Genomic DNA, 23625 nt, shown 5'->3' on the forward strand with positions numbered 1-23625 from the left:
TCCAAGTTAAAAGCCAAATTAAAAACATAGGTCTTTCATTTCCTTTTAAAAAATACAGAGACGGCGAGTTCCACAGTTCAGGGGCCTAAAAGGAGAAGATCCTCTCACCGCTCCTTTTATAGGACACATGAGGAACATTTAAAAGAAAAGCAGCGGAGGACCTCGATGATCCATCTGGAACATGAAATGAAAGAAAGTCTCTGATGTAGGGAGGAGCAAGGTCACAAGGTCAAAAGATGCAGGTAGCCAGTGGAGTGTCCTGAGCAGTGCGGTGGTGGGATCCATTTTCTTTGTTTTGATGAAGACTCGGGCCGCAGCTTTCTTATACACTTTTAAATTGATCCAGTAAAAATGGAATAACAGTTGTCTAAACGGCTAGGAATAAAAGCGTAAGTGAGTATTTCACCATCTTTCTGAGTTCTACAAAGCTCTGACTTTGGCGATATTCCTCGAATGGAAAAAGGATGTTTTAATGACCTTGTGAAAATGAGAATTTCAATTTTAATCAGTCTAAAATCACTCGCAAGTTTGTGATATTTTAAGTAGACAGATGAGTTCATTTTAATCTGAGACCACCAAGCATCCTCCTATGAGAAGAATCTCAGTTTTTTCCTCATTTAGCTTTAAAAAGGTTTTTCCCATCCATACATTGATGTCAGTGAGACACGCAATGAGAGCCTGCAGTGCATTGGGGTCATTTGGCGAGACAAGAGATGTACAGTTGTGTATCATTGGCATTAAAATGGTAATTGACATGGCGATGGTTAATATTTCTAAGTGGAAGCATATGTAATGAAACAACGATGGGCGGGGCCGGATGAAGCATGGCCCCTCCCCAAACACTATGACCATCAGTGGTTCTCGCTCAATTGCGAGTTGCTACAGCCGACCCTGGTTTACTATCTTGCTATGGCCCCTTGGTCCCACAAATGCATCTTCCCTGGATGTCAGAATGTACTACATAACAGCTCAGAGTCCTTGTTTACATCAGCTCCGTCAGCTGCTCTGTGCGGGGGGCTGAGTGGAGCTGGAGAAGCCACCACCCTCCCCGCAAAAATTATCCCATTTTATCACGATTGTCAGGATCCTGCCCTGCCTTGATTCCCTATTTGTCTGCCTCTTGGTCCCTTTGTCCATCTGTGGCTCCCTCTGTCTGTCTGTCTGGCGTCACATCCCTGTCACTGCACACCTGTCCCCAGTTACCCATCTCACCACCTGTCTCCACATCCTCATCACTCCTTTTGTATTTAACCTGGTCCCATTCACTCTGTCAGGGTTGGATCATTGCATGTGTTGTGTTCATGGTCCTGCATGTTTCCCTGGGTGTGCGCCTCGAACTCTGGGTTCCTGGTTCCTGGTTCCTGATTCCCTGCCGGTTCCTGAGTCCCTACTTCCCGGTCACGAGTCCCTGCCTGTTCCTGATCCCTTCTGTTGCTTGTTCTTCCCTGTCTGTCTACACGTTAAACCCCTGTACCAGCTCCTGAAACCGTGTGTGTCCTGCATTTGGGTTCACTTGACCACACCTAACACATGTTCTATTTTTAACTTCAGAACAAAAATCAAATCAACGAAAAACAGCTTGTTATTAGTTTTCTGGTTCTGGATTTGTATATGTATGTATTGTATTAGTGGTAATTGACACTTGAAAGAAGCTGCAACTCTCCAGCTATTGGGTGTGGCTTCAGCATCTTCAGTGGACACGCCCCCGGTGTCTCAGAACAGGGAACTGCCTTTTTTTTAAACCTCATTTTAGCATCATTACCCGGCAATTCATCATTCATTAAAGGATAATGAATGGTTATTAACATATTGTTCTGTGGCGTGACAAACTCAGAACACATATTTTTGCTTTACGGAGATTTTAAAATTGTCAACAAGGTCATCAACTAAGCCAGTGGTGGATGGAGGAAAGGTATTTAGCAGATTGGAAAATATGTCAATACCTTCATGGTTAATGTTACGCTTCCCAAAAAGTCTCTGGCCGTTCGTTTGATGTAGAAAGAGTGGTGTTTAAAAAAAAAAAAACAAGACAAATGATCAGAATCAGGGACCTTTGCAATGGACTGGATGGACAGTCACAGTGAGTACAGGCGGCTATGCTTTGATAACTATTGCTAAGTATTTAAATGTAAAAAAATTGCAAAAAAGAGCATGGAGTGCGGGTAAAACTACCAGACAATATGTTGAGTTTAGATTGTCTATGAGGCGGTGGCCCTGCAGCATGCATGGACGTGCAACGTATGTGGAAGCTCCCCCGTCCTCATTCTTAGTCCCCAGGTGCATCTGACATGGCTCTGGACGTTCCAGGGCTGCTGGTCACTGTCATCTTCTACCTCCTGGTGCTTGGAATCGGTGTCTGGGCCTCCAGGAAATCCAAGAAGGATGAACAGCAGAGCCAGGCGACCCAAACGGAAATGTCCATGCTGGGAAATCGTAGGATCAGCTTGAGGGTCGGAATCTTCACAACAACAGGTCAGAACTGCTGGAGTGTTCTTATACTCTGATTCTGTCTAGTATGTATCCTGTACTGTATGTAGAGTAGTAATACTGTGTGTATAGTATGGGTTTATAGTACTTCTACAACATGTATAGTGAATGTCTACAGTATTTATGCTGTTATGTACAATGAATGAGACCCACTAATAGTGTCTGTGTGTGTCCCAGCCACCTGGGTCGGGGGGAGCTACATCATCGGCACGTCGGAGGCGGTGTACGACCCATCCTACGGTTTGCTTTGGGCTGTGATGCCTTTAGCAGCGACCGTGGCGTTCACTGTCGGTACGTGCAGCAACAAACTCACCGAAATAAATCGGGAGTCAACACAAGAAACAGTTGGAGGAGGGTGAAGATGGGCACCGCTGGCTTCCTCAGCAGTAAATGGCGACAAATCCAACACCCCACTACCAGTCAGATGGCAGCGACACACTAGAGGACTTTCTGAAGACTTTCTCAAGACAGGTGTTGCACACTGCAAGACTTGCGTGTCCCAGTAGTGCAACAATGTAGGATCACACATTTTGGGATTGTAGCTCAAACAGAGACTTCCAATTATATAGAATCCACCTGATGTTCTCACAGGAGAATTAAGAAAAGGTATTTTAATTACTAATATAATTGAGTCAGTCCAGTCAATCTGTTATCTCTCACTATGTTCTGAGTGCTACAGATGCTTGGGTGGGGATGGACTTACCAATCTGTGACTGAAAAAATGTTATCCAATCAGCTGTTTCTCCTCCCCTGAGCGTCTCAAACCAAACGACTGCTCCTTCATGACCCTGAATATCAGAAATTTCCTTCTGATTGTGTGACTGAAAATTCCTGCTGATAGTCCTTTGTTGTAAACTAGGCTGTGATGTAGTTTAAGCAGCCACACCTGTCCTGGGTCTAGGTAATTGGGCCCAGGATCAGGGTGGCTGTACACCTGTTGCTCATTGGACTAATCAAACAACAGGTAAAACCCTCATCCCCACAGAGGAGAAGAGCCCTTGTCATGACATGTTGTCCATCTGCTCCGGGCTTGTTCCACCTAGCCCTCTCTTTACAATGAACTTGTGTGTTTTCAACCCCCAGGCTTGTTTGAGTGTGGCGGGTGGGTCTGCCACATGGCATACAAGTCTTTTAACCCTGGAATGCATATGAGGGGTCAAACATGAGCGAATGATGAACGATGGGACCTCACTCATTTCTTCCACCCAAGGAACCTCCTGATATTACCTTTGAATTCTGCTGAACTGAGGATGCGTCCGATACTAAATGGTTATTGAGCCCGACTCAGTGGCAGAACACTACAGTTGCACCGTCTTTCCTCGCCAGGTGGCCTGTTCTTCGCCCAGCCCATGAGGGACAGGAAGTACGTGACCATGATGGATCCCTTCCACATCAGGTACGGGAAGGCGCTGAGTGGCCTCCTGTCGCTGCACCGCTCCTGTCCGAGCTCATCTGGGTGACGTCAACACTGATCAGCCTCGGTGAGAAGAGATCGGGAGTTTGTGTTTGTGTGCCAGGTTGTTTTTGGAGTTTGATTTGTGGAATAGTTCTGAATTATTATCTCATCCGGACGAGACGGGAAGTCATGTGAACGACTTCCTGTCTCATCGAGATAATAAGTCGGCCGAACCACCTATTCTCTGGTTTCTCCGCCTCACCTTTCAACCTCCGTCACAATCACAGACTGAACTTGACTACTAACGTGCAGAATCTTGTTTTTAACTCAGTGTTTTATCTGACGTGTCAGTAATAAATGTACAATAAAAAGCTCTCCGCAGCAGCACCGCACCCAGTGGGACGCAGCGGAACTGCCTCTTAGTTTTGTTCATGTTTTTCGTTTCATACGAGTAGGAAACGGACGGAAATAAATCAAAATCTAAAATAAACAGGCCGTCTACTCCATCTCCTCCTTTCCTTGTGCTTGCCATTCACTGGGGCTCTGTCACGTTCAAGTTTCGGGGCAATGTCCCATTTTTAGCCGAGCGTGGCCAATTGTATAACAAAAAGGAGTCTAGCTCCAAGTCTAATACTATATTTTGTTATTGCTTCATCGTATCCCCCACACAGGAATTCACTGGGTATGCCAACCTGCACGTAGCCCTTTAAAGGACTAGTTTTGATTTGAAGATGCCACAGACTGGTATTTCAAAAACATTCATTTCTACGATAAATTAATTTGGTGGGCAGTGGCTTAGGAGGTAGAACGGTCATCTGGTAACGGAAGGTTGCCAGTTCGAACCCCGGCTCCTTGAGCAAGACACTAGCTTCTCCTGGTGGCTCTGTGGGTGTATTAATGATTGTGGCTGTTGTCAAAAGCATCTGCTAAATGAAGTACTGTAGCGGTGTAACACCCAGATGGGTGACCTGTAAATAGCGTGTGTGTCTGTGTCAGGCTCCACCATGAGTGTGATTCTAGATTTATCCTACACTGTTACCCCTTTGTCCTGAAGAGCCCCGCCTCCTCCCACATCCTGGTGACGTCGTTCAACAACACCCTGCAGCCGCCCTGGGTGGGCTCAGTGGGGGTGGACCGGGCCTGGCTGTGGATCGACCACTTCCTGCTGCTGGTGAGCTGCTCACAAGCACTCTCCCCTGGACCTAAAGGAAAAGCGCTTTTCAAGCCAAGCCTTTATTTTTCGCTTTTATCTGAACCTTTTTTTTTAAATTGATCTGGAGATTTGAACCTGAGCCCTTGGTCGCGCTTGTTGGCTGAAGCTGTCCTCTCAATACGGGATCAATTAAAAGAGATTCTGATGCCAATTACTTGGATTGACTCCCACTGATCAAAGAATAAGGTGTATGTTAAAATGATGGTATTATTATTATGATATAATACAATACAATATATCATATAAAAAGCTTTTCTGGGGGTTGGTGTGAAGGTTTTCAAGATTCAAGATTTTTTATTTGTCACATACATATACATACTTCCATACATATATGTAGTGAAATGTAAACGCACCCGGTGATAGCACACAATAAGTCCTAGGAAAAAGTACAAAAATAAAATAAAATAAAAAGTAGAAAATTCCTTTCTAATAGACCGACTAACTGACTCCTAAAACGTAATACAGTAAGTGGAATACTTATAGAATAAGATAAAAAATATATAGAATAAAATACAATAAAAAATAAATTGAAATAAAATGGAATAGGTTGAAGGAATATGGCTATGTATATACAGATATGTGCATTTAAAGTGGCATGTGAATTAAAGTGGCATGTGAATGTGAATAGTGTGAGGTAGTGTTTGGGATAATACAGCACAGTATACAACAGTACGGCGCAGCAATACGGCATCACGAACAACCCTGAACAGTGATACAGTATGCGGTACAGTATGCTACATACAGTACAGTAGGTAGTGGAGCCTAGTGCATGGCTCAGTTAGGACCCCTGGTGAGGTCAGCGTTGACAGTTCTGATGGCTTGAGGGAAGAAACTCCGTCTCAGTCTCTCTGTTCTCGCTGCGTGACTGTGGAGGCGCTTGCCTGACCGCAGCAGCTGAAACAGTCCGTTGTTGGGGTGATGAGGATCCTTCATGATCCTACGGGCTCTGCTACTACACCTCCTGGTGTATAACTCCTGCAAGGGGGGGAGGGTAGTTCCAGTGGTACGTTCAGCTGAACGCACCACCCTCTGCAGGGCCCACCTGTCCTGGGCAGTACAGTTCCCAAACCAGGCAGTGATGTTGCCTGTCAGGATGCTCTCCACTGCTCCAGAGTAGAAGGACTTGAGGATCCTCACCGAGACCCGGAATTTCCTCAGCTGCCTGAGGTGGTAGAGACGCTGCCTCGCCTTTCTCACCAGAGTGTCCGTGTGTACAGTCCATGTTAAGTCCTCTGTGATGTGGACTCCCAGATATCTGAAGCTGCTCACCCTATCGACAGAAGTCCCATTAATCCACAAGGGCGCGTGCGTCCTCGATTGTGATCCACGCCTAAAGTCCACAATCAGCTCCTTGGTTTTGCTGACGTTCAGGTGTAGGCTGTTGTCCTGGCACCAGAGTGACAGGTCAGCCACCTCCTCGCGGTAGGCCTTCTCATCGCAGTCGGTGATCAGGCCCACGACCACGGTGTCGTCAGCAAACTTGATGATGGTGTTGGAGCTGGACCTGGCCACACAGTCATGTGTGTACAGGGGGTACAGTAGGGGGCTGAGGACGCAGCCCTGGGGGGATCCTGTATTCAGGGTGAGGGAGCTTGACATGTACTTCCCCACCTTGACCACCTGGGGGCGGCCTGTGAGGAAGTCCAGGATCCAGGTGCACAGCGGAGCATTCAATCCTAGCTCCAACAACTTGACAGCCAGTCTGGTGGGGACTATGGTGTTGAAAGCTGAACTATAATCAATGAACAGCATTCTCACATAGGCCCCCTTCTGGCCATCCAGGTGCGTGAGCGTGGTGTGCAGTACCTGAGAGACCGCGTCATCCGTGGATCTGTTCTGCCGGTACGCGAACTGCAACGGGTCCAAGGTGCGGGGGAGGGAGGCGCAGATGTAATCCTTAATCAGCCTCTCGAAACACTTCATGACCACCGAGGTGAGGGCCACCGGACGGTAGTCATTCAGGCAGGTTGGAGAGGCGATCTTCGGGACAGGAACGACGGTGGACCTCTTGAAACAGGATGGGACCACTGGTTCAGCCAGGGAGATGTTGAATATTGTGGTGAACACCGGAGCTAGCTGGTTAGCACAGGTCTTCAGTACTCGTCCAGATATGCCGTCTGGGCCGCAGCTTTCCTGGTGTTCACCCGCATCAGAGCCCTCCTGACCTCGTGCACAGACACTGAGAGTGCGCGCTCGTCCCCAGCGGTGTAGCTCCAATTAGCCGGCGAGCTAGCGGTGCTGCTGCCAGACTCGAACCGCGCATAAAAGGAGTTCAGTTGGTTGGCCAGGGAGGCGTCCGCACTCGTGGCTGGGGAGGAGCTGCTGTTGTAGTTTGTTATTGTTCGCAGCCCCTCCCACAAGCGTCTTGTGTCCCCCCGCTCCATCTGCAGCTCCACGGTGTCTCTGTACGTCCGTTTAGGGTCCCTCACCGCCCTCCGCAGATTGTACGACGCCGCTTTGTAGTTGTCCATGTTACCAGATACAAGTCCGTCGTTGTAAGCGGCCGTGCGCGCATTCAGAGCGCAGCGGATGGATTTATCAACCCATGGTTTCTGGTTTGGAAATATCCAAACTTTCACCGTGGGAACGATTTCATCCGCGAGCGTAGCCACAAAACTCACTACAACCTCCGTAAACTCGCTGACGTCACTTGAACTCGCTTGGAACACGTCCCAGTCTACGTCAGTCAGAGCGTCCTGAAGCGCAGCCTCTGATTGGTCCGTCCACCGCTTCACTTCCCTCGTCTCCCCTGGTGGCACACGTGATGTGTTGGTGGAAATTCGGCAGAACTTTTTTAAGGTTGGCCCTGTTAAAGTCCCCAGTCACCACCACAGCCGCGTCGGGATGTTTGTTTTGAAATCCGCACAACACATCGTACAGAACCGACAGAGCTGCGTCGGTGTCCGCTTGCGGTGGGATATAAACGGCTGTAATGATGACCGTGCTGAATTCCCGGGGGAGATAAAATGGACGGCATAGTATGGTCAGCTGTTCCAGGTTCGGCGAGCAGGAGTGGGATAGGAATTTGGTGTTGTTGGCGTTACACCAGCGGTTGTTTACCATTAGGCAGACGCCTCCACCTTTGGATTTCCCCGACTCTCCCGTTCTGTCGCCGCGGAACACGGAGAAGGCCTCGGCTGGACGTATGGCTTCATCCGGCACCAGTGGGGTCAGCCATGTTTCCGTCAGGCAGAGGACGCAACAGTTCCTCGTGTCACGCTGGAATTGAATCCTCGCTCGAAGTTCATCCATCTTGTTTTCCAGGGACTGGACGTTAGCAAGAAGGATGCTTGGCAGAGGTGGACGGTAAGGTTGCGTCCTCATTCTGACCCGAATGCCGCCTCGTTTACCTCGGTGCTTCCTCCGTGGGCCGGCTCGTGGAACAGCGACTCCATTTTTGTTGTTGTTGCGAGTGTTCCCGCGTAGGATGTCCGTCGGCCACTCTGCTCCCACGGATAAAAAGTCCCAAAGTTGTTCGTTTAGGGAAATTTTTATATCCATGAGTGCATCGCGGGCGTATGAGTTAATTGTTGATGTTTTTCTGGCGAACATTGTGATAAAAAAAGGAAAAAAATACTAAAGAGTAAGAAAGAAACCGGAGCGCCGGCGCAGGCGACCGCTAGGGGCGGCGCCACTATCGCCAGTTTTGACCGGAGAGCCACTGGTTTATGGCTTCTTGGATGGGGATGACGTCTCTGAACACCCCCAAAGCGTCCCAAATGCTCTGTTTGGGTCTCTAAATGGGTGGTGGAAGCAGCGGAAGCGGTCGAGTGAGCTAAGTTTTTACCTAAACCGAAAAGCAGTTTGTCTAACGACCCCTAGATGTTACTTCCATGGACTTCCAGCTGAATGGAAGTCAATGGAAAAAGAGGAAACTTCTTAAAAGTAACACACCAGTACATTTCCTCCACGAGGCTTGTGGTTTCTTTATTCTAATGGGTGTCTGGGTTGTGATTTTGAAGAGGATATTATGTCTTAAAGCTGCGTTCAGCCATTTTTCTGCGAGTCAAAGTGAATCAGATGACGTCCTGCTGCCGCCTCGTGGGCTTTGCAGCCGTCGCTTTTCTTTCTGACAGTCTGACTATGGAGGTTCGAGGTGAGTGCGAGTTGGAGGTGGATTTTCAGATGTTCAACGCAACAGCAACTCTGACGTGCAAGGGATGCATTGGGATTAGCGATGCAAGACTCACCGGAAATGGGTTCAAAAACGTATCTTTTTAATGACTCGGGAGTTGATTTTGTTTGCGTCTGGACCGCTGCGTCCGGCCAAAGAGGCACCTTCACAGGAGCCGAGAGCTCCTCCTCCTGTAGCCCAAGGAGGAGGCACCAGACTGTTGTACACGGTTGACTGTTGTAAACATGGGAGTTGTTACTAAACAATTTCAAAGAAAGATCGATGTTGCCATAGCTTGCATTTAATGTTGGGCTGTAAAATCCCTTTGTATTTTTTCATTCATAAAATTAGATTTTGAGTCTGGGCCGTGTTTACATTTTTCAACCAAACTGCATCTGGGGCCTTGTGTCTGAATCACTCTCTTTTTACAGCTGTTTGGCATAGATGTCATTAATGGCCGACCCGCTGCAGCAGCTGGAGCCATGTAACGTCGTCTCATTTAGTCACAGTCAGTCACAACGGGTTTAAGGATGAAAAGTTCTAAATATTGCAACCGTCATGTAAACACCTCACCCCGATTATCTTTGAGTGAAACTTGAAATCTGCGCAAAACGCGACCCGAGGAACAGACCTGGATTTCTCCTTAATCCTCAATCATTCCATGTATCTTGGCGTGAAAACTTCTGAACCCAGATATGGTCGGCGGAGCCAAACCGCGCATGCGCCAAAAATCCCAGCGGTTCCAGCGCAGAGATTTGACCCGGAACGAGTTGTTTGGGCTGATAAACGACGTCACCATGGCAACCGTCATGAAACACACACACATTGGGTGGGGATAGTCGGAGCAGTTTTATGTTGAGTTTGGTGAGGGAGATGAATATAGTGAGATATTTGGACGGGCGCTAGAACTGAAATGGGGAAGTATTCCACAGCCAAAAGGAAGGAGATGTGCACGCGTGGCTCTTTATGTTGGTTCAGCCTGTGAGTCGATGCAGCTTCCGAGTCACAAACCAACGACTCTTTTTCAGCAGGGACTCACGAGTCATTTCAAAGGATTAGTTCGTCAGTCTTGACTTTTCAACGTTTGATTTCTGCACAAAGATCATTTGGTTGCAGTTGTTGAAGCTTCCACCTTCCCTTGTGTAAAACATCCATGTCGGTGAACTCGGCTTTCACTTGTCGGTGCAAATTGGATCCTTGATCTTACCCCTTAGAGTATCGGGGATCTGGGCTTCCAGGACTTCCACCAGAGGACTCTGTCGGCCTCCTCCTCCGCCACCGCCAAGCTGCGCTGCTTCGCCGCCGCTTTCCTCATCCCCACGTTCGGGATTCCCCCAGTGCTGATCGGAGCCGTGGCTGCATCCACAGGTCAGGACCGGTACCTATTTCAGGAAGTGTTTTGCCCTGCTTCAGCCCAACTAAAAACAATATTATGCAACACAGAATCGGTCTCTTTGGTGCAGCCATTAGGCGATGATGTAATGACCCTCCATTCACAATCACAGAAACCAAGTCAAACGCACAAGCCAAAGTTTCTCAATTTGCTTATTTTTTTCTGAACGGTGGTTCAAAGCTACCTCTAATGATTTAAATGAAGCAGACCTTTCATAAACTGCTTTGACACATGAACTCCGGACAATGTCCAGATAATCAGGTCCAGACATTTTCTGGAGTTGCCCTTTCACACATGCAGCTCACAACCGGGAATCTGTGTCAGACTCGCTTACACCACCTGGAAATACTGGGTTTGGTTTAGACGAAGGGCGGAGCCTGGGTGGAGCGTGCAGGAGGCAGGACAAGGCTCCCGACTCGTCTTTTTTGGCCTTGGTACTCCATGTATTTGCACGTAATGAAAGACTGGAAAGGAATCTAAAGGAGTAGGAAGCAGTTTCACTCCGTGCACTAAGATCCGCATGAAGGTGAATAACTGGCACATGATTAAAACGTCATGGACACGTGACACGCCCACTCGCCGCTGTGAATGCTCCGGACCATCACCTGCTCTGTTCACACATACAGCTTACTCAGACATTACACAGACTTTGTACTAGGGTGCTGGCTGGGTAAAGTCGGGGTAATGTCCGGTCCATTTCAGGGTTGCAGTGCATGTGTAAAAGCAGCTTTAGTGATTAGGCTTATAGTATAAATTATTAAACTAGTGAGAGCAGAGTTTGCTGTGAAGCCGCAAGGCCCTGTCATGAAGAAGTACCATAAATACCTCTGTGAAAAAGGCTCCTGATATCTCACAAGATAATTTGGTAACGGGCCCAAAATTGCGTCTTCAGCCTAAACGCTTTCTGAAACTGCAAGGTGCTGCAATCCTTCCAACATGATTGAAGACTTGGTTTGATTCTGAACGAGGATATCTGATGGTGGAATTGAAAAAACGATTACCCTGTCGCGAGAACAAAGATGTCTCGGTAGTGTCTTTTTTGGACTCACTACCCATCGCCAGCATGTTTTGAGTCTGCCCCAGGAAGCTGCATGTATTCCATCGCCCTCTGCTGCTCGTCTGGCCAGACTGGAACCAGACCTCCTACGGCTCTCCAGCTCCTTTTGAACGAGGGGAGACGGTTCTGATCCTGCCCCTCGTCCTGAGCTACCTCACCCCCTACTACATCTCCATCATCGGCATCGGAGCCGTGGCCGCCGCTGTGATGTCATCCACCGACTCCGCCTTACTGTCTGCAGCCTCCATCTTCTCCTCAAACATCTACAAGAACATCCTGAGGAACCAGGTTATGAGGAGAGAAAGAAGGAAAAATGTGAGGGAGGTTGTCCACCCGTCCTTTCAAATTTGGCCTTGATAGGCCTTTTCGACAAGTGGTCTTCAACCAGGAGGTCTGCAACCCTCCGGTGGTCCTTGGGAGGTACAGTAGGGGGTCCACCAAATTCTTTAAATGTCCAAAAAAAGTTTGTGAAAATTCGATTTTCAACCAAAGAATTATATTGAGTAAACTCCAACCATTAACACTAGCACAGCTGCCTTCTTCATTTCAGTAATCAGTTGATTGCGAACCCATTCGTAGCTTCTGCTGTTATGGTGCGCTCAAAAACCTCCGATTTTTTAGTAATGTACTGTCTCGGAGATAGAGGGTGCGTGGCTGAGCTCGTAAAAACACATGGTAAGTGGTTTATATCATTGTATTGATATTACACAGCATGTAATACTCATTTCAGATTCATGAAAAAGTTTTTTTATTCATGAAAACAGAGAAAAGGTGCTTTTCACAGAATTTTCTACACACAAACCATTTATGACCAGGTGTAAATAAAAAGCTACTCTATTTAAAAAAGTCAAACCTGGACTAGATTACAATTAAATGCGTAAACAGCATTTCAAACCCCATCTCAGACTTTATTCTATTTGTGAAAACAAGAAAAAGATTTCACTGGATTTCCACACAGACCTACTAATGGAACTAAACAAATGAAAATAAATCTAAATCCAACCTAAAAAACACAGGAACCATAAGCATCATAACTGAGTATATTAACAGGTTAATAAAGCATTATACATGTTGTTATAGGCCAGGCCTACAATGCAACATAACTTTCTATTTGAGAAAATCTCACAGGTCCTTGCTCTGTTTCAAGACCCCTGTTCTAGACAGAACAATAAAAATAATTTTACAAAGGAACTTTTGGATAATGCATCGTCTCAGTTCCGTATCATTGACCCTGGAAGCTCTAATTCCCCACAGGGATGAATGAGGAACAGTTGGTGATGTTGTGTTCTGAGTTGACTCCTCAACACGCTCTCAACCTTTTGAAGCAGCATTGCAGCAACATGCATTCACGCTTTGCTTTAAAACACCAACATGTGAATCAACACAAACTAAGCTTACTAATCTCTTATAAACAATCGATTTTGTAGCCTACAGTATAAATACCTAGAGATATATATAATGATGATAATAAAACGTTATTTGTATAGCACCTTTCATACTAAATTTGCAACTGAAAGTTAATTTGGGAATTTATAATTTAGAGTTATTAATTGTGATTTATTGTGAATGAATATTACATTTGGTGAGAAAACAAAAAAATCGAATAACAATGGTAATAAGACCTCAGTCACACTTTTTAAATTCCTGAGTAAACATGTTCATGTTCATGTGCTTCTCTGATATTTTGGGGGATGGTTCCATAGATTCGTGAGTAAAAGCTGTAAAGTAAAAGTGGTGTGGGGGCATTGAAAAGAGCCAAGGGCTTGTTTTGGGACATGGAACCAAAAGGAGTCTGAAACATAGCGAGGTGCTATTCCATTTAGAGCTTTATGAACAAGTGGAGGGACCTGGAAATCAACATCACTTTATAACAGCACTAACCCTTACAGTCACACATTTATTAATCAGTGAAACAAGTGAATCTCAGATGACTCTGGTCACTGTTTCCCAAGCTCTTTCCTCAAACACCTCATACACTTGCAGCACCATGTGTTGGCCAGCAGGTGTCACCATCCATACTGAGTCGGACACCGGGCGCTTTTCGCCAGAACTGCTTCCAAATGGTTGAGCGAGCTTCAAAGAGCTTCCCGAGACACCGCCCCCTCCAACCTTCTGCCCCGTGTTTGTTCCCATGGCAGGCGTCCGAGAAGGAGTTGAGCTGGGTGATCCGAGGCACCGTGGTGTCCGTTGGTCTCGCTGCAGCGTCACTCACCTCCCTCCATACTTGTGTCATGGCGTTCTGGGTCCTGGGATCAGAACTGGCCTACGTGTTGATATTCCCCCAATTGGTCTGTGTCCTCTTCTGCAACGTTGCCAATGGTTATGGGGCCACGCAGAACGGCCGCCGCATCATGGAAGCCCGCCAGCAGGTGAACAAAACGGCTACCCTGAAGCCACAAGTGGATGTGGTGAAGCCGCTAAGCCCATGTTAGAAATGACATGCTAGCTGAAGACTAGCATGCTAGCTGAAGTAGTTTGGGAAGACCTAACAGCCTTGGGGCAGAACTCAGAAAGCACGATACACCTTAGACTTCAACCAGGACCGTGGTGGAAAGGGTCCGAAGTGACAGGTTAATAGTGAACTGAGGCAATGGCTTGACGAATCTTTAGTCAAGTTTATTAATTTTTTACCCTGTGATGTCATCATGCTGGACATACAACACAGAGTATTTGTTCCATTACATGTAGGACAGAGTTCATCTGCAAGTGGAGTTGAACTTGTCAACCTGCAATGAAACTTTATTCATTCTTTAATCATCAACAACTGCTGCAATTACTCTGTCCTGTGACGAGCTGTGGGACGACCAGAGCACAGCTTTTTGTTACACACATCTGTTAGAAGAATTCTTCTGCTGAATGCCCTGTTTTACAATAAACAATGAAGAGGAAAAAATTCTTGGTCTCAAAGTGAATTTATTATCTTGTACAAGGGTTGGATCAGAGATGAGCTTAAGAGCAGCTCCCTGAGACCAACAGTTTATTTTTGTGGAGTCAGAAAATATATAGTCAGTTTGGCGTCACAGGTTTATACGTGTTCAAGAAAGTAAACTCTGTGACCCCGAAAGGACAATGAGGTGTTGTTCCTGCTCTTCCAGCTGCATCGTGGGGAGGCTGATAGCAGTGACTAGACTCCCAAGGTTTGGAATGCCTGGAAACTAACACTGTGCTGCAATAAAGATATGTGACTGAGGATGTATGAGGTTGTGTCCGTTATGTGTGTGCATTTATGTTTATGTGATGACATAGATTTCCATATATTGTTACACACACAAGTTTCTATGGCCATGGTTCGCATTATGACATAGGAAGGAGTTTGTAATGCATGTACACAACATAGCATAATAATAAATTTCCCATCAACATCCACCACCAATCCCCCTCTTTGGAGAACTTTTTTACCATGTTTTGGTTCTCCGCTGGGGTCCCCACAGTGCAATCCGCACCCTCACAACATTTAAAGGTCCCCCATACGGAAAAAAGTCAATAACTTCTGATTTAGAATTCTAAATGGGATATGAAATTATGGAATGATACATGGATATTTCTGTAGATTTATGCACCGGCGTCTGGAGGTTCAACGCCTTTCGCGTCCCGCAGGTAAAGAGGCCAAAATGAGCTGCTGGACCCGGGTGTCATGTTCACATCAGAGCCGATCGGAGCTGGAGCCGATTAAAACCCGGGTCTATTGCTGGGTCATTTGACCCGGGACTGAGACCCGGGTTTTTCCTTTGAAGAGAGCAGTCGTCCGGGTCCTTCGCTAGCCTTGCAGAAGGGATGGTGTATTGTGCCTTGAACTGTGCATAGATGGTGTTTACCACGTCAGAAAGAGAGGCGGTGGGCTGGGCATCACTGCTATTTCTCCCTTTGTAGTCTGTCTGCGTTTGGTTTCAGAGCTGGGGTAGTTAGACTCCAACTTGTCTCTTTTGGCATCTCTGATAGCCTTCCGTAGGTATATCTGGACCGTATCTGGACTTCCTCAAGGTCTCCGGGTCCCCAGAACTATAGACAGAGGACCTTGCTCTGAGCTTAGCATGGACATCACCAGTAACCCAGGGCTTTTGGTTGGGAAAAGTCCTAATATTGACTTTCAGGACGACATCATTGATGCAGTTGGAGATGTAGGCTGAGAGAGAGTGTGTATTTATTAATGTCGTCACCAGCTGCAACACAATACATCAGCAAGTTGATGGTTTCAAAACAGTACTGGAGAGAGACAATGGCTTCCTCACTCTAGCGTTGAACTGCCCGAAGAACAAGTTTTTCCTGTTTTAGCCGCTGAATTGAGGTGTGATCCGCCTAATACCCCTTTCCCACCGTGTCAAAAACCCAGTAACACACGCTACCAGCCAGCATTTGTCATCAGTGGGAAATGTAACCGGGTCATATTGCCGAGTCATTTGATAATGCATAATAATTATCCATGTGCTTCTATTCACTTGAAAAACTAATTTCTAAGGTATTTTGTTTTTCTCAAAATGTCATTCTCCATTAAGCATTTTTGTGATTAAAGAAGTGGAGGGGACACAAACAGTTTTAAAAGATGATGGGACATGCCCCCCCATCACCTGTGGGAATTATGCCCCTTACTAGTTCTATCATTGCATATCATTGCTACACACTGTTGCTCTATACTATTTCTACTTCACTATAATGTAATCGCATCTATTTATTTATTTTTTTGACCTGTGCTGTCAGCATGCTGGACATACGAGTATTTGTGCCATTGCATCGAGGACAGAGTTAGTTGCAAGTGCAGTTCAAGTTCTCCACCTGCAATGAAACTCTTTATTCGTTCTTAAATCATCAAGAACTGCTGCAATAAATCTGTCCTGTGGACGACCTGTAGAATGACAAGAGCACAGTTTTTGGTTAAAGAGAACCACCACCAACCCCCCTGTTTGGAGAACTATTCATCATGTTTGGGTTTATAAACAACTGATCACTACTCCAAGAGGAAGAATCACCACGGTGAGACAAATAAACATAGAAACAAACAACATTTACATAAAAACATCAACATTGGACGACAACATGTGTTGAAAAACAGTGAATTAGATCCAGGAAAACTAGGTGTGTGTGTGTGTGTAAGGGGTCCACCGGTGAGTGTACATGTTTATCCCAATTGGTTCTGGTGTAGAAGGTCGGTATTATGTTGCGGCGCCTTCAAGCAGCGGAAAGGGCCCTGAAGGCCCCGAACTCTGCAGGCCTGTAGACACCCTACGGCTACAGGAAAGCTCCGAGTATCCTGCCCTGTGCCCAAAGAAGATCCGCAACCCCAGCAACCCGACGCCCAGCTCCGAGGAGCATAATCCAGTCCCAGGGAGCACAAGGAGACCCCGCACCCAAGGGGCGCACACATACAACCAACCCCCAGGTGCCGGCACAAGACGCACCCGCCGGCACAGATCCTGGGCCACGGGTGCAAGGCACTGTCCGCAGGCCTGGATCCCGGCCCCATGGCGACAGACCGACACGCCGTGGGCCACGGAAGGCAAGCCACCAGGCGCAAGCCGCCTGGACTCCAGCCAGCCAACCACGCCCCCACACCAACCTGCCAGCGACCCCGCAATTGCAGTGAAAACTGCAGGGTTGGGAGTGCGAGTCCTTCAGGCAAGTCAAACCCGAATCACTCGCACCCCTCCTGTCCCGCAGACTCTGGTCCGATGGAGTGTTTTTCGGGGTCGAATTGGTGTGCCAGTGTATGTGTTCTAAGCTAATGCGAGTGGGATAAAAATTTCGGGATGGACGAGAAGCACGCTTGGGCGTGTTGGCAGGTTTAGACGCGGTGGCACTGACAAAAAGGCAGGTACCTGAACTGGAGGTGGTAGAGTTGAGGATGTTGAAATTTTCATTGGGAGGGACAAGGATGGACAGGATTAAGAATGAGGACATTAGAGGGACAGCTCCGTTTGGACAGTTTGGTGGAAAAGTGAGAGAGGCCAGATTGAGATGGTTTGGACACTTGTGGAGGAGAGATGAGTTACATTGGGAGAAGGAGGCTGAGGGTGGAGCTGCCAGGCAAGAGGAAAAGAGGAGGCCAAAGAGAAGCTTTATGGAGGTGCTGAGGGAGGACATGTAGGCGGGTGGTGTCAGGGAGGAAGATGTGCAGAACAGAAGGTGTTGATCCGCTGTGGCCACCACTAACGGGAGCAGCCGAAAAATGTTAGAAGACATAAAGTAAGATCTGCTGTGAGGCAGTAACACCCGATGCCACAGCATGGGAGCAGCACAGCAGAGGATTAGGAGGAAGAAACAAGGAGACTTTAACAGAAGAAAAATAAGTCTATTACTTCATCATGTCTTGGTTTTCCTCTCATTTCAGGCATCCGAGAGGGAGCTGCAATGGGTGATCAAAACTGTGGTGGCCGTTTTTGGTGTCGTTGGTAAATTACTGACCACGTTCCAAAATGACGTATTTTCTGGCTATTTGGTGAAGCTGTTATATACGTCTTCTTGTTTCCTCAGCTCGTTTGTGTTCTTTTCTTTGATCAATCTAATGGATATGGTATTGTGGGATTTGTGGTGAGTTTACTGTTGAAAGGCTTGTTTGGGAGCCACTGATTCAGCCAGGTAGATGTTGAATATTGTAGTGAACACCGGAGCTAGCTGGTTAGCACAGGTCTTCAGTACTCGCCCAGATATACCATCTGGGCCCGCTGCTTTCCTGGTGTTCACCTGCATCAGAGCCCTCCTGACCTCGTGCACTGACACTGAGAGTGCGCGCTCATCCCCAGCGGTGTAACTCCAATTAGCCGGCGAGCTAGCGGTGTTGTTGCCAGACTCGAATCGGGCATAAAAGGAGTTCAGTTCGTTGGCAAGAGAGGTGTCCACACTTGTGGCTGGGGAGGAGCTGCTCTTGTAGTTTGTTATTGTCCGCAGCCCCTCCCACAAGCATCTGGTGTCCCCCCGCTCCATCTGTAGCTCCACGGTCTCTCTGTACGTCCGTTTAGCGTCCTTCACCGGCCTCCGGAGATTGTACAACGCCGCTTTGTAATTGTCCATATTTCCGGATACAAGACCGTCGTTGTAAGCGGCCGTGTGAGCATTCAGAGCGCAGCGGATGGATTTATCAACCCACGGCTTCTGGTTTGGAAATATCCGAACTTTCACCGTGGGAACGATGTTGTCGGCTAGCACAGCCACAAAACTCACTGCCACCACCGTAAACTCGCTGACGTCACTTGAAGTTGATTGAAACATGTCCCAGTCTACGTCAGTCAGAGCGTCCTGAAGCGCAGCCTCCGATTGGTCCGTCCACCGCTTCACTTCCCTCGTCACGACCAGTTCTCACGCGATCAGAGGCCTGTAAACAGGAACCAGCGAGATCGTGGCGTGGTCAGATTTCCCGAAAGCAGGGAGCGAGACGGTCTTGTATCCGTTTTTGTAAGGTGTGTAGCAATGGTCCAAAGTTCTATCTCCCCTGGTGGCACACATGATGTGTTGGTGGAAATTAGGCAGAACTTTTTTTAAGGTTGGCCCTGTTAAAGTCCCCAGTCCCCACCACAGCCGCGTCGGGATGTTTGTTTTGAAATCCGCACAACACGTCATACAGGTCCGACAGTGCTGTGTCGGTGTGCGCTTGCGGTGGGATATAAACGACTGTGATGATCACCGTGCTAAATTCCCGGGGGAGATAAAATGGACGGCATAGGATGGTCCGCTGTTCCAGGTTCGGCGAGCAGGAGTGGGAGAGAAACTTGGTGTTGTTGGGGTTACACCAGCGGTTGTTGGTTTGTTGGTTTGGTTTGTCGGTTTTCGTGTTTTTCCTCTGAAATCTCTGCAAATTCCGTTGAAGATGTTAAATGACAGAGAAATACAATTTTGCAAATGCATAGTCAGTTGGATGTGCTTCTCAAATCCAAAATGTAATTTAGCAAAACAGCATGAGTGGACAAAGCCAGACAGACACGTTAAATTCTGGTCAATCATATTAACAATATAGCCGCCATCAGTCCTCAAAAACCTGAGTTTTTCCATCTCTATGGCTGAAATCATATCAGCCTTGCCTCCAAATTTGTCTTTTTGCGATAGTTCCTCCCCTGCATAAAATACTGTTGCATGTCTGTAGGGAAACACAGAGTGGTTTAAGAGCGGCTGAAGATGGCCAGTCCAGCTTCCAGTTGGAGGCCTTTTATAGGCCTTTGAGTTCCAGTCAAATACGTTGCCCATTCGGTATCTATCCTGGAAGGGGGTTTTCCTCCTTCTGTGACCCCTTCTCAAGGTTTCTTCCTTTGTAGTTTTCTGGGAGTGTTTCTTTGCCTTAAGACTTCGGGATGTCGTTGACTACAATGTGAAATGTCAAGTTTCGAAAGCCCTTTGAAACAGTATTGTGCCTAAGGGCTATATAAATAAGATAGATGTGACTTGGATGAGATAAGATATCATATATAGGATATAAGAGAAAATCTTTGTTTTTTCAACAGCAGAAGTTGACAGAACTGTGCAGGTATTTAGTGTAAGTATGTATGTAAACATTGTGGAGGGGCTGGAGAACCTCAAGAATCCCAAAGGGATGAACACCTGGCAGTTGATTGCAAGTGACACATTTACCTGCCTACTTAAGCCTGACAGTCTCTCCCAAGCCCAAGGGAAGGGAGGGATCTCTCAGCATACTGATGGATATGCAGAAACCTCGATAGGGTAAGCGGCCTCTGACCTGAAGTATTGATATAGACTTCCTGTTCGGGGATTACTGGATGAATTTGTATTAAGGATGTTTTATTTTGCAAAGGGAGCCATAGGCCAGAATTTGGGATAAAGCGAAGTTGTCCTTAACTAACTGTGCGTTACTCCTTTTTATTTTTACTCAAGTTCTCAACCTGCAATGCAACTCTTTATTAATTCTTCAATCATCAAGAACTGCTGCAACAACTCTGTCCTGTGGACGACCTATAGAATGACAAGAGCACAGTTTTTGGTTATGGAGAGCCACCACCAACCCCCCTCTTTGGAGAACTATTCATCATGTTTGGGTTTATAAACAACTAATCACTACTCCAAGAGGAAGAATCACCACGGTGAGACAAATAAACATAGAAACAAACAACATTTACATAAAAACATCAACATTGGACGACAACATGTTTTGAAAAACAGTGAATTAGGTCCAGGAAAACTAGAACTACAACTGGTCCCGTGGCCTCTTCCTGTCATAGTTATGGCAGCAAATGAGGGAGAAAAGGAGAGGAAAGCAACCAGGAGGGTGCTGGGGTGCACTCCAAGCAGGTGTGTGTGTGTGTGTGTGTGTGTGTGTGTGTGTGTGTGTGTGTGTGTGTGTGTGTGTGTGTGTGTGTGTGTGTGTGTGTGTGTGTGTGTGTGTAAGGGGTCCACCGGTGAGTGTACATGACTTATCCCCATTGGTTCTGGTGTAGAAGGTCGGTATTATGTTGCGGCACCTCCAAGCAGCGCAAGGGGCCCCGAAGCCCCCCGAACTACACAGCCCCGCGGACAACCCCCGGTTGCAGGAGATCCCCGGGTACCCCGCCCTGCGACCACGGAAGACCCCTGGGCCCCCAGAGAAGCCAGAGGGCCGTGGAGCAACTCTCGCACCCAGCCAGAGGAGCATGACCAAGTCCCAGGGAGCACGAGGAGGCCCCGCGCCCCAGGGGCGCACACATACAACCAACCCCCGGGCGCAGGCACAGAACCTGGGCCACGGGCGCAAGGCATGGACGGCGGGCCCGGATCACGGCCCCACAGTGACAGACCGACACCCCGCCCGAGCCGCCCACCCCATGGGCGGGCCGGCAAGACCCACACGCCCACCCACGGCCCGCACAAGGGGGGGGGGCGCCCCACCGCAGCCGACCAGGCGTGAGTGCCAAGTGACCATACACGTAGCAGCAAGTGCCCAGCGCGGGGCACCTCTGTGTTACACCTGAATATACAGGCCCTCCGCCACCCCCAGCACCCGGGGCGCCCGCCGCAGAGAAGCCCCGCTGCAGAAGCAAAAGGCCAACAGCCGCCCCCCACTCCCCAACCCACCCCCACAATGACAAGCAGTCCCCCCAGGGGTCCCGGAAGTCACCGAGCGGTGCTCTCCTCAGCCCCGCCAGGTCGCAGCACATCCCAAGCCACCAGGCGTAAGCCGTCAGGACTCCAGCCAGGCTGGGAGGGGGGGCCCACCCGACCGCCCCCCGGCCAACCACGCCCCCACACCGACCCGCCAGCGACCGGCCACCCCGGAAAACCCCAGTGTTCAATGTGTGCTGTTGGTAACTGCAGTTAAAATAGCGGGGTTGGGGGTGCAAGTCCTTCAGGCAAGTCGAACCCAAATCACTCGCTCCCCTCCTGTCTCGCAGACCCTGGTCCGATGGAGTGTTGTTCGGAGTAGGATTGGTGTGCTAATGTGTTTGTGTTCGAAGCTAATGTGAGTGGGATTAAAATTTTGGGACGGACGAGAAGCATGCTTGGGCAGGAGCGTGGCAGGCAAGATGGCAGCTGCCCGCCGCATCCCCACCCACATTGCCATAGTAGGTGCAGATTCATAAAGAAAAGTGTCACAAATATGGTAAAATAGAACACATTAGCAGAGCAGACAGGGCCAGATCACCTTCTGGGAAACCCAGCATTAAGGGGGGAGGGAAGCAGAAGGCAGCCAGAGAAGAGCACAACTTTGGCACAAACCACATAAAAAAAATGTAGAGGCAGAAGATCAGGAGGAAGAGCTGTTCACCATTTATAATATGTCACGGGACAGAGAGGGAGACGAGCCTTTTCTGATTAAACTCAAACTCAACCAGGCAAAGGTGGAGTTTAAATTGGATTCAGGTTGTCGTGCCACCATTATGACAGATGCAGAGTACCTTAGACTTTAGGGAAAAGGGGACGATGCCTGTTTTTGAGCAATGTGAAATATTACTGAAGACCTATACAAATGAGCCAGAGCCTACTAGTGGTTACGGCCAAGTAACAGTGCAGCATGGTAATTTTGTAAAACAGCGACCTGTTTTTGTAGTGCCAGGCTCAGGACCAAATCTGTTAGGAAGGACTTGGAAGAAACCGCTACAGATAATATGGCCAGTGCCTCAATTTCTTGAAGAAAGGCAGTAAGCATTGCAGGATCTGCTAGCTCAGCATGGGAAGGTTTTTAAAGATGAGCTGGGTATATTTACAAGGCCTCCATCATATGTAAATAATGAGCAGCAACCCACGTTTTACAAACCCAGACAAGTACATTTTGCCATGAGTGCTAAAGTGAAGTCTGAGATTGACAGGCTGCAGAAGGATAAAATATTTGTCCACTAGAATGGGTGGCGCGCATAGTGCCAGTAGAAAATCCCAATAAGGATATTAGAATCTGTGGGAATTTCAGGTTGACAGTTAATAAAGTCTCAAAGTTAGAGCAGTATCCATTCCCCAACCCAGAAGACCTGTTTGTAAAATCGTCCAGAGGAGTCAAGTTCACAAAGTTTGTTATGAGCCACGCCTACCTGCAGATTCCATTGGAGGAGGAATTAAGAAAGCTGATGACAGTGAACACACACAAGGGCCTGTGCACATACACACGTCTATCGTTTGGAGTGCGGTTCAGTCCAGCAGCGTTCCAGAGGACTACAGCACCTACCACTGTCACAGAGATCAGAGCTTTTCTGGGACAACTCAATTACTACCACAGATTTCACCAGAGTTGCCAACCTTGTATGCACTCCTAAAGAAAGAAGCCAAATGGGAGTGGGATAAAGAGCAAGAGAGTTATTTTGGAAAGTCTAAAAAGTCAATATGTAATCATCGATGGTGTTGGTCCACTATGACAGTCAGAAGGTCCTAGTCCTGTTATGTGATGCATCATCATAGTGTGGCTGGTAAGTGTGCTGTAGTGTGATGTTAGTGTGATAGTGTGAGACAAAACGGGACTGTTTTGTCTCACAAGACAAGAAATGGACTAGAGTGACCAATTGGATTTGTGTTGGGATGTTTGGACTGGAGAGATTCCACGAGTACATTTATGATAGGAAGTTTGTCA

The 23625-nt window shown here is 47.7% G+C and overlaps 2 protein-coding genes across 2 annotated transcripts in view; both read left to right on the forward strand.

Moving 5' to 3' along the window:
* The window catches only part of usp54a (ubiquitin specific peptidase 54a), a gene marked incomplete at its 5' end in the record, with an annotated part of 44850 nt that extends 44448 nt beyond the window's left edge, over nt 1-402 (forward strand). Inside the window, one exon of the mRNA XM_080016661.1 lies at nt 59-402. The remainder of the gene's footprint in view (nt 1-58) is intronic.
* Nucleotides 403-2288: 1886 nt separating this feature from the next.
* Nucleotides 2289-18221, forward strand: LOC307242165 (high-affinity choline transporter 1-like; the record flags this gene model as incomplete). Its single annotated transcript, XM_080016498.1, is given in 9 exon segments — nt 2289-2472; nt 2665-2778; nt 3814-3912; nt 3915-3985; nt 4938-5054; nt 10425-10578; nt 11731-11948; nt 13799-13948; nt 18126-18221. Coding segments are annotated over 9 exon segments (1203 nt in total).
* Nucleotides 18222-23625: the final 5404 nt, after the last annotated feature.

Source organism: Zeus faber (assembly GCF_960531495.2).
Source record: "Zeus faber genome assembly, chromosome: 16".
NCBI lineage: Eukaryota > Metazoa > Chordata > Actinopteri > Zeiformes > Zeidae > Zeus > Zeus faber.